General features: G+C 44.6%; 2 protein-coding genes across 2 annotated transcripts; both read right to left on the bottom strand.

Moving 5' to 3' along the window:
- Positions 1-4,058: 4,058 nt before the first annotated feature.
- LOC122032444 (putative vesicle-associated membrane protein 726) lies at positions 4,059-5,982 on the bottom strand. The gene is made up of 5 exons (XM_042591735.1): positions 5,539-5,982; positions 4,910-5,048; positions 4,706-4,826; positions 4,557-4,619; positions 4,059-4,441 (listed from the first exon to the last, which is right to left on the bottom strand). Exons 1-5 carry the CDS (start codon positions 5,726-5,728, stop codon positions 4,295-4,297), a joined length of 660 nt encoding a protein of 219 aa, XP_042447669.1. The 5' UTR covers positions 5,729-5,982; the 3' UTR covers positions 4,059-4,294.
- Positions 5,983-9,720: 3,738 nt separating this feature from the next.
- Positions 9,721-10,716, bottom strand: LOC122032433. The gene has a single exon (XM_042591727.1). It carries the CDS (start codon positions 10,604-10,606, stop codon positions 9,947-9,949), a length of 660 nt encoding a protein of 219 aa, XP_042447661.1. The 5' UTR covers positions 10,607-10,716; the 3' UTR covers positions 9,721-9,946.
- Positions 10,717-11,777: the final 1,061 nt, after the last annotated feature.

The raw sequence follows: 11,777 nt of genomic DNA, 5'->3' as shown, positions 1-11,777 counted from the left end.
CCCTTAAGAGGAGATGGTGGTCGGCCCTTGCTTGGTCACCAAGCCTTGGGCTAGCCTCCTTCTTGGATACCAAGAAGGGCTTTTATTTGGATGGACTTGAGGCTTTAATGAGGCTACGATAGGGACCTAGAGGAGAAATTGATTTTGGCCTTCCGATGAGCTTGAGTATCCCATGTTCGCCCCGAACACACAACTCAAGTTCATCAATAATAACCCATTCCACTAGAGAGTTATTATTGCACTACCGCACCAATCTCAAATTACATTATGGGATCCTTCATATATGAGTGTGTTAGTCCCCATGTGTTTAAAATAACGAATGTCCACTAATTAAGTAAGTTACTGACAACTCACTTAATTAATATCTAGCTCCAAGAGTAGTACCACTAAACCTCATTATCATGTCGGACTAAGTCCACTTGCAGGGTTTAACATGACAATCCTTATGAGCTCCTCTTGGGGACATTCTTTACCTAGATAACTAGGACACAGTTTCATTCTATAATCAACAACACACATTATAAGTAATATCATTTCCCAACTTATCGGGCATATTGATTTATCAAGCTAAATCTCACCCTTTGATAAGTTAAAGAAATAAATACTAAATATATATGCTTGTTATTATATTAGGATTAAGAGCACACACTTCCATAATAACTAAGGTCTAGTTCTTTTATTAAGTCAATATAAAAAGAACTTACCTAAAATGGTCCTACTCAATACACACAGAGCGTACTAGTGTAATTTATTAGTCAAGATAAACTAATACCTAATTACACTACGACTATTCCAATGGTTTGTTCCTTTCCATCTTAGTTGTGAGCAATTGTTTATAATTTATAAAGAACTGATAACATGATCTTCTGTGTGACACCACACACCATGTTATCTACAATATAAATTAATTGAACAACTACACTTAACAAATAAAATGTAGATATTTGACCAATGTGATTCTTTTATTTCAAAAATAAATATTTACAAAAGCTAGGATTTTAGTATACACTCTAACAAGAAGATCCTTGGTCGGCAGGCGAAGGGATAGCAGTGATGGATTGTTTCGCGCCCGACGCCGATTTAGCGGAAGCAGACGGGCCGGAGGCTTGAGCAAAGGGGACTGGAAGAATGGCTGATCGTGTTATCCTCCGCCTAGCCGGAGGAAGGGAGGTGATTGGCTGAACGGGGAGCGACTCTTGTAGCTCAATCACGGGCGGAGTTCGATCGGAGGAAGTAGCCTCCACTGTTGCAGGAGCGGGGGACGGGACGCATCCCCCTACAAAGGCTTGGACGGATGAAGTGGCGGATTGGGAAGGCGCCTCCGTTCAGCGCCTCTTGCAGGAGAGCGGTACTTCGTCGCCCGAGGACCCCGAACCCTCAGCAGGGATGACGGGCTGCGCCTCTCGGACCGCTCCTGGGTCAGTTGCCCCTCCCGCACTGGGCGTCTGTTTGGCGGTCCTGTCGAACGCAGTCACATTTTCCCCAACTGTGCCCTCTTGTGAGCCGACCGGGGTTATGCCGAGCCGCTCCATCTCCTTGGTAGTAGCTGCTTCGATCTCGGCCTGCTTAGCCTTCATTATACCAACTGCCCGGGCACGCATCATGATGTCGGCTGCAAAAGAAGAACAGAATCAGTTAGACTCAAAAGAAGAAAATTAATGAAATTTCATACCTACGTTGCTCGTGAGCTTCACTCGGTTCGGACTTAGCCTGAACATGTACATCACGCCCTCTGGTAACAACTTGTGAATGTTGAACTTCAGCCCGACCAACATATTAGCAGCGTGGAGGTAATTCGGTTGAGTCTTATACCTCTTCAGCTCGGGCGGGGTTGGCAGGGCAGTCTACCATTGAGTTCGGAAGTGGGGCCACTCGGGGAGTCTCAAATTGAAGAAGTACTCCTTCTAGTGTTTGTTGGAGGAGGGCATCTTGTCGAAGAAGACCAGACCAATGTGAGATTGAAACAGGTAGGTGTCCAGCTCAGACTGTTTGGGGTAGTAGAAGTAGTGGAAGACCCGAGGGGTCAGTGGGATGTTGTGCAACAACACCACCACTCCGCACAGCAGGCGGAAGGAGTTGGGGGCGAGCTGGGCGAGCGGGATTCGAAAGAAATTACAAACTTTAGTTATGAACAGATGGATGGGAAACCGGAGACCGGCCACGAACTCGTCTTAGAAGAAACAGATAGTGCCGATCGGTGGGTTGTGTGGCCGGTCGGACGGTCCGGCCAGGATAATCTCGTGATCAGAGGGAATATCGAAGGCGTTGATAAGGCTCACCACGTCGCCCGCATCAAACCGGGTCTGCATGGTGGTATACCATAGACCAGGGGCAGGGTCGACCGACTGGGAGGAACTAGCCATGATCGGAAAAAAAGTCGAAGATACGAAAGGAAAGGTGGCTGGAAAACACGACTGAAAAATCCGATGACTAAAAAGGAGTGACAGGAAAGCAACAATGGAGATGGCGAGAGAGAGCTTACAAGGAGAGGAGATCACCGGAGCACTGAACGCGGAAGAATCGCCGGAGGAAAGCTGTTGGGGAACGCGGAGAAAGCGCAGAGGAAATGGTGACACTGAATCCTTATAAAGATGGACGCGGCTGACCGGAGTCATCCGATCTAGGGCACAGGAATCGGAGTGCCCATCCGACCGTTGAATTCGAACCGTCAAACGTCACATCAGCAGCTGTCACCTCGGACATACGGTGGCTGCGCCGGCGACACGTGGCACCCCCTATAGGGTAGCATTTAATGGGCGCGTGTTCGGTCTTAATGGAGGTGATTTGCGTGTATCACGAGGAGATTCGGACGGCGTCAGCATTGACTGTCCGACCCGCACCCCTTCAAAAGCGGTGAGGAAAAATATCCAAGTACAAAGGCACGAGGCACCAACCGGGAGAGAAAGATCTGTCCTACAGAGACCGAGCAGGATCCAACTCATCTATTAGCCGACCGACCAACTGTTCACCAGGCTACTTGTCCAGTTTGTCGGACTTGCAGCATCCTTTGACTAGACTTGAGGGGGAGGCACGTGATCCGGTGGTAAGATGGGGCCCGTCCGGTAGGAAGTCAAAGTGGTCAACATCCAGGGTATGTGTCCGATCGGGCAAGCTACCTTCCCGATCAGCAGGAAGAGTAACCGACCCGACACCTCGACAGCTCGGCTTGACGTCGAGCTTCCGACGCTCATAAGGCAAAGCGGGAAGAGACGAAGGTCGAGCGGCCATCCCGCTCGGCTAACAAGGGACATGGCATCGACCCGACAATTAGGGCCCCCTCACTCGACAGGGTGGAGTCGGACATCAAATCACCGCCCGAGCGGACATCCAGATCGGCCCGGCCTTGGTGTCGCCCGGAAGGCGCTAGCCGAGCGGTTTCTCCGCTCGGTCCAATAAGGGACAAAGGAAGCAGCGGACGGTATCTTCTTAGGGACCAGTGCCACCGACAAGAGGCATGGTCGACAGCATAGTCAGATATAGAATCGTACGGTGGAAACTTCCACTGTCACGTCAGGGATATACTCGCGCCGTTGAGGCATGACGTCAGACATGCTTTTCTGACACGTCCATTCCAGGTATGCTTTGAGGAGCGTGCACGCACCTCTGGGGAGCCCTATATAAGGACCCCCAGACTTCAACGGAGGTACGCTCACTTCTTCACTGTAGCTACAGTTCTCGTTTCCTCTTTGCCCTACTACTTTCCATCGGAGATCTTACTTGAGCGTCGGAGGGTCATCGCCAAGAACCCCTCCCCGGCTCGACGTTGCACTTGCAGGTTCACGTCGATGGGAGATCTACGCATGCAGAGTCTTCAACTAATCAACAGAAGTACCACATCCTCAACGTCAATCGACTCAACTTTATGACAGGAACATATTCTTATGATAAAAAATTCAAATGGTGCATCCCTTTAACGATCCTATAAAACAGAAACACCATTTTTATCTGTCCTTTTATATTGATTCTCCACTCTTGCCACCTCATATATTTAGAGCAAATTTAATAAATTAAAATAATTTCAATCAACATTAAATTGGATCATTTAGAAAAATATTTTATGCCAAACAAACTGAACTAAGTTTCAGCTCTTGAAGATACAAATGTCTCAACCAAAAAATTACATATGTGAAGAGTCAAATATATACACAAAACATTACAAATAATAGAATGATAAGGGTCGTCCTGGGGGCCGCCAAGATCACGGTTTCACCGTTTTTATAACGTCATATAAAATTAAACGAAATTGCCTCGAAACATTGAGAACCAATTCGATATGGAACTGATGATAACCACATCAGAAGCACCTGAAGCCAGGGCAAATTGATAGGATTATGAGGAGAATGAGGAGGGCGATGATACCGAAAACAGCTAGCTTAATCTTCATATTGTCTACCCACATCTTCCTCTTCAGCTTTGTGCCTTGTTGCCTGAAATCTTGGGCCTGAAATATCACAAAATAGCACATATATATATCCATTTGAGGTAGAATCGTGGAGTGGTAGTATGTAGTGAAATGGGATGAGTAATCTCGCATACAAAGAAAGAATATGCCATACCTGGGAGCGAAGATCATCAGTCTTATTGACAAGAAGTTCAATTTTCTCACCACGCTCAAGAACCTAAAAATCCAAAAAAATTGTGAAAGATGGTTTCAAATATCGGTTATCAACCATCAAACAATGTGGGGGAAGAAAAAAAAAATCACTTTCTCAATGTTTTCCATCATGACTCCTTTTACTTCAGAAACTTGAGCTTTCACTTTGGCTATCTTGTTTATCTCTTCTGGGTGATCGATACAGAATTGCATGTGTTCTTTAAGCTTTGATCTGGTATTTGGCCCAAAATAAATTTTAAAAAACTAAACTGTGCTTACTAATGACAATTAGTTTAGGGATATGAAGATAAATACTTGTATTCGCGGTTTAGGCCATTGGCTGAGGCAGTTGCTGCTTTGGCTCCATATTTTTTACTGAAATCCTCCTTGACCCTCTCCAGGAAGGCAATGGGAATTTGCTTGCCAGCTGATTCAACAGCAACTACACAGTATGCTGCAACAATTGTCATAGCAAACCTAGGTCAGTTTATCTTTTTAAGAGATGCGATATGAAATCATCTTCGTGTTATCTTCGTTGAGTTGTGTGTGCCCGAACTACTTTGACGCTTCGTTGAGCTCTAGTAAGACAGTTTAAACTAATTTAAACATCTATACAAAATCAACATTTGTAGTCACATCTTATCAAAATTGCAGTTGAAAGAGTTAAGATCGATACGAAAACTTTGCAACCCTGATAAATAGCAGATCTGTGGATGCTTATCATGGAAATAGAATTTCTTGATTTCATATCAATATGATTAAGATCTAGATAAAAGACAATTAAGATCCATATTCCAAAATCGTCTTTATTTAAAGACGCAAATCGATGAAAAAAGAGGGATTCAAAAGAGAAACACGATCCAGAATGCCGGGGTGAAATTTTGAAATCGGATAACGAGAGAATCAAGAGCACGGAACACTGGAAAAGGGATCGGGAGACTCACTTAAGCCGTTCTCGACGAGGTAATTGAAGGTGTGGCCGTCGCAGTTGTAGGTGAACCTGTTGTTGGAGGAGGGGAGCTTCTGGAGGCATTGGGAGGCGACGGAGTTGAAGTTTCCGGTGAAGGCGGTGTACTCCGCCAGGATGACGGTGCCCCGGGCGACGAAGCTGTAGATCAGCGTTTGCTGCCCCATCTCCCCGCGTCGGGAGGCGGAAACCCAAGCCCTAGAAGGTGACCGCGGAGGAACCGAGGGCGGAGGAACCGAGGGCGGATGAAAGAAGGAAGGAAGGAGAGGGAGGGCGAGCAATGGCGACCGAGAGAGGATCGGCGATTGATGCGCTTTTGTTCTGCTACTCCCGCTCTCTCTCCACCTGCCATCGATGGCGTCGCTCTAATTTTGGTCCGATGAAATTTATCTGAACGTTGCACTATTTTATTTAAGCCTCTGTAGTTTTCAAAATCCTCGAAACGTTGGCAAACTTCCAGTGTAGCCCCATTTTAACGATTAAAACACATTCATCCCTTCTTAGCTGAAGGAACCTTTGCTACAAAAGTGATAGCAATTAAGGGGTGCACTTGAAAGTAATAGAAAGTAATAGATTTGTTATAGTGGATAGAGATTAATTTTTGACGAATAAATATTTTTTTTAGAAAAGATTTATCTCACTCCATAATGATTTAACCGTAAGTTATAAATTAATTTCATGATTTATTTTTTTTCATATAATTTAGGGATATATTAAAAATATTTATTTATGATTTACTCTCCTTCCTATAATTGGGAGATGAACTCTCAGAGACGGGTGGACATAATTATAGATTTACAGTGATAGCAATTAAGGGTCAATAAAATCTTAATTAAATTTTAAAAAATCAATTAATTTATTCAGTTTTATTTAAATTTTGATTTATTCATTCGATTATAAAATTTAAAATTCAATGCATCAGTTAAGTACTCGTCTACAAATCAAGCACGAGTCAATTAATGCCACATTAAAAAATCAATTAATTTAATAACAATTAACTACTCATCTACAAGTCAAGCACGAGTCAATTAATGTGATAAAAAATCGATTAGTTTAATAACGGACGAATTAACTGAAGTTATATCCATTCGATGGGTCTAAACACAATTCGATTTGTTCAATGGCTTTACCAATTACCATCCCAACAAATATGGGGCAAAGGTGATGTAATACTGTCAATATCATCAACTCTATGATACTTAGAGAAAAAAATCTTAGAAAAAAAATAAAAAAAATTCAAAGATGGATACATAAATTAATGATCAATTATTTTTATTTTTATGGATCCTATCAAATTTATGTGTCTACCTTAAGATTTTTCTTGAAATTTTTTCATCTGTATATTATTTTTATAATAGAACACCAGCTGAGTGGGATGTTTTCTTCATGAGAATTGAATCCTAGCATTATAATATAATAAACCACAACTCAAGTACCAACTACTTGCAACCCTGGAGGCAAAGGATGTATAGTTTGTGATCGAACTATATATTAAATCTTAACACAAACTAGATAAAAACAAAGAACAAAGTACAGAAGTCTTGCCCGATACTAGTACCATCGACCATTGTCCATTAGAGTCCATGAAGAATTGCAATGGCCTTAGAAGAAGTAATAAAAACTCTTACCATATTTCATTTGTCCAGGTGCCCAGATGATTTGTCCAGGTGCCCAGATGGTTCGAGGATGATGAATTTATTATAATAGAGGAGAAATTAATTTCCTCTATTATTAATTTCCATATATATTTTTTAAAAAAAATCTCCTCACTTCCTAACCATTTAGTGATTGGCTACTTGATACGGCGTATGATAGTGGGATCGGATAGCGGACGTGGCCGGAAGTCAAGCCCACGGGGCAATCAGAAGTCAAACTTACGAGACAGTCAAAAGTCAAGCTCACGTGGCAATCAAAAATCCGACCTACGTGGAGGTCAAAAGTCCGGCCTACGTGAGGTGCAAAGGGCCAAGTTACAGGATGGACCTGGTCGGGCGCAAGTGGCCTTCCGGAGTTAAACCTACATGTCAAGTAATGGTCAAGCATAAACTCGGAAGGTAAGACCTACAGGTCAAGGTTTATGGACTCGCGACACAAAAGATACGAGGAATAAAGCGTACAGGTTGGGATATGCAAACCAAGGATGGCAAGTCAGGGTTTACGGACTCGCGACACAGGAGATACAAGGACTAAAACGTACAGGTCGAGATATGCAAACCAAGGATGACAGGTCAGAGTTTATGGACTCGTGACACAAGAGATACAAGGACTAAAGCGTACAGGTCGAGATATGCAAACCAAGGATGACAGATCAGGGTTTACGGACTCGCGACACAGGAGATACGAGGACTAAAGCGTACAGGTCGGGATATGCAAACCAAGGATGACAGGTTAGGGTTTACGAACTCACGACACAAGAGATACGAGGAATAAAGTGTACAGGTTGGGATATGCAAATCAAGGATGGCAGGTCAGGGTTTACAGACTCACGACGCGACACGGGAGATACGAGGAATAAAGCGTATAGGTTGGGATATGCAAACGAAGGATGACAGGTCAGGATTTACGGACTCGCGACATAGGAGATACACGGACAAAGTATACAAGTCGGGATATGCAAACCAAGAATGACAGGTCAAGACTTACGGACTCACAGAACAAGATACATAGACAAAGTGCATAGGTCGGGATATACGAACCAAGACTCGCAACGCAGGATATGCGGTGCCAAGACACAGGTCAAGCTATGTGGAAGAAGGCATACAGGGCGCGACGCACAGGCTTGGATATACCGGGATAGACCGAAGGGCAAACACAGAGCGCGACGTACAGGTCTGGATGGGCGGGGCAACAAACATGCTAGGGAATGCGACAGGAAAGGCAGTCCTAGGCCTACATGTCACGATTTACAGGAACGAAGACCCAGTCTAAGGTTAACAGACCAGAGCGAACAGACACTACGCGACAAGCAAGCCAGAGAATCGTAATAACCCGTCAGAGAATAATTACCACATGTCAGGGAATATGCTAACGGTCTGCGACTCGTTGCCTCCAGATCCCTTCTCAGACATTTAGAAAGGGGTCACATGTCATTCACCGCCAGACAAAGCCCGACATTCCCTAACACCCGTCAAACTCCAGAAGCATCTACTGCCATATAAAAAGGGAGGTTTTGTCTCTACGCAGGTACGCTCACTCGTCATTTCATTCTCGTCTTTTACTTTTCGTCCTTTCACTGTGCTTATGGGGGAAAAAGTACCTGACTTGAGCGTCGGAGGACCTGACCCAGGGACTTTTTCCTTAATTTTTGGTCTCTAACGCAGAGGGGCTCGTCTGAGTGTGCGCAGGGTCCTCGCATCATCATCCTCGTCATCACCCCCCATCATCCGCCCGCGTAAGCCCTTCCGGTGGGTGCCAGATCGACTAGGCTTCGCAACGACTTTTCATCAACCGCGAGTACAACTCAGCCAGTCTTCATCCGACTCAGCTTTCAGACGGGATCACTACTGATTCTATGATGTACTTCCCTTCACGTAACAATCCGATTTACTTCCCTTCCCTTCACGTAACAAGGAGACATACTATGAGGACGTTGTGCTACAATTAGACCCATTTCATTTGCAAAAAGGAATCATTCATCGGTAGCAAGTCTACTGCATAGTCTAATCTTCTTACAAGCGATAAATAGTCAATAATGACTGCTTATGTGTGTTAAAATAAACATAAGCATCTACATAAACCCATTCAAATTCTTAACAATCAACATTATCATCGATACAATACGAAACACATACATTCATAATGGGTTATATATCCAAGTCTAAACTTTTGCACATATACACTTGCAAATCACCATTGATTAGCTGTTATTTACTATTGGCAACTGATTCAACTCTTGGTCACATTCAGTCATTTAAATCAAATAGGTCTTCACTCTTTCAACCATTTAAATGAATGGATATAAGATAAAATTTGTATTGAATCATATCGAACAGAATCAAATCAATTCAATTACTCATGATTCTTCTTACTGTTGGTTCATATGAAAAGTTGAATTAATATATGAATTGTAATGTATCAAATGATAAGAAGCATGAGCCCTAAAATTCCCAAAACTTTGATAACTTAACCAGACATTAGAATGGAAAGAACTTCACCAAGAAACAAAAAAGGCACATAATTTTTATCATCGAGAAGCTGAAAATATATACCAAGATACAAGGCGCTTGCATTGTTTCTTGATTTTTTAGAGTTAGGGTTTGCAGATTATGCTACTAAGGATAGAGAGGAACAGAGTAAAGATGTTGTGAAGGCTGAGTACTGATGGAAACCAACAATGATAAATCAGGGAAAATATGGAGTTTTTGGTAATCGAGGAACAGAGACGATCAAGATCCAACCTCTGTGGCGGACATTTTCCGGAGAGCCTCATCGGCAGCGACAAGTGAGTCGTCGATCCCGATCGCAGTCTCGTAAGCCCTTTTCGCCTCATCCGGCAAACCCTTTTCCACGTAGCACTCGCCTAGGAGGCAGAAGGCTTTGGCGTTCTCGGGGTTGAGCCGCACAGCCTCGAGGAGGTCGGCGAGGGCCGGATCGAGGTGTTTTCGGCGGTCGACGGCGAGGCGGAGCTCGGCGCGCTTGAAGTGGGCGTCGCCGCGCTCACGGGGTTCGAGAGACCTGGAAGCCGGAGGGGAGAGGGCGGCGTCGAGAGATCGGAGGGCGGGAAGGTGGAGGCCGAGGAGGTCAAGGGCGAGGGCGCTGAGGACGTAGGGGGCGGCGTCGCGGGGGTCGAGGGCGATGGCTCGTTCGGCCTCGTCGCAGGCCGAGCGGGCGAGGGCATCGGCGCTATCATCTCCTTTTCTGCGGGCTTCCCCGGCGCGGGAGAGGAGCTGGGCCCCGGCGATGAAGTGGCGGCGGGCCTGGACGGAGTAAGAGGGGCGGAGGAGGCGGGTGGTGAGTCTCTTCGGAAAGGATCGGAGGCCGTAGAAGGCAGCCAACGTGAGGAGGAGGATCAAAGCTTGTACCAGCCACGATGAATCGACCGCCATCTCCGTCGCCGGCAGAGACTCCCTCGAGCTAATCGCTCGCTGATGAAGAGATGGGAAGGTAGCAAATGAAGTCAAATAGAGTGGCTTCGGTCGGGTTCATGAGTTTCCTCGAAGCAGCAAAACAGTGTTTTCCACACAGTTTGCTGGCTATAATAATGGTGTCTAACTCGCCGTACATGACTAACCTCCATTTGTATAGAATAGGATGAGTGAAATTTCATTAATAAAATGGAAGAAAAGGGAGAGGAAGAGAGGGTAATTTTTTTACACCCTAAATTAAGGTGTAAGAAAATAGATCATTTGAAGAGTAATGGAGGTAAAAGTTCTCCTTCACTCTCCTCAATCTTTTCACTCACCTTTTACCTAAACAAGATTAAAAGTTATCTTCCCATTACTTACCCTTCCCTCGCCAGAGGTCGGGAGCTTGAAAGAAATCTGGACGCCTTGAGTGCATTCATTTTAAGATGCCCGGATCACTTCCAGGCACATCGACCTCTCAATTGCGGACGAATGGTGCAGATGGTGAGTTAGGCACCATATCAACCTCATATATATAAATTTTTGATATGTTGCGCGTCTCACTTCCGCTGCATGACTGATTGAGTCAGAATGCTCTAAAGTAATTCAGACGTTGTGAGTGAGTCGAAATCAGGACGCGCAAGTCACTTCTGAGCGCCCTAACTCTCAGTTGCATAGCGGAGGCACACATGGGGCAGTGCACAATATATTAAAACTCTATATATAATTTTAATATACAACGCACCTCACTTCAGTGCCTCTGCTACACGACTGAGTGAGTCGTGAAGAACTTTCGTATTGAAATTCAATTTTTAAGTATATATATATATATATATATATACACTTAAAAATTGAATTTCAATACGAAAGTCCATCGCGACCTTAGTCTCCTGGCATCATGCTTTGATCGCATCCCCTTCTATGCCCTAACTTCTTCGGTCGCTTCTTTCTTCGTGTTCTCCTTTCTCTTCCTCCCAGCAAGGCGCTTCTTCCCTTGCGTCCTTGCGTTCTCCTGTCTCTTCCTTGGAAGGAAGAGGGAAGAAGGAGGTGTGTGAAGAAGTTAGGAGAGGAGCGAAGCCTGCCTCCCTTGCTCCCATATGAAAAATACAATGAGTTTTTTTTTTTTGCTTAGTTCATGTTTTTCATCCTCTTC

The sequence above is a fragment of the Zingiber officinale genome, chromosome 1A, assembly GCF_018446385.1.
Source record: "Zingiber officinale cultivar Zhangliang chromosome 1A, Zo_v1.1, whole genome shotgun sequence".
NCBI classification, from domain to species: Eukaryota; Viridiplantae; Streptophyta; class Magnoliopsida; order Zingiberales; family Zingiberaceae; genus Zingiber; species Zingiber officinale.
The sequence above is the reverse complement of the archived record's forward strand: the minus strand, read 5'-3'. Positions and strand labels throughout refer to the sequence as shown.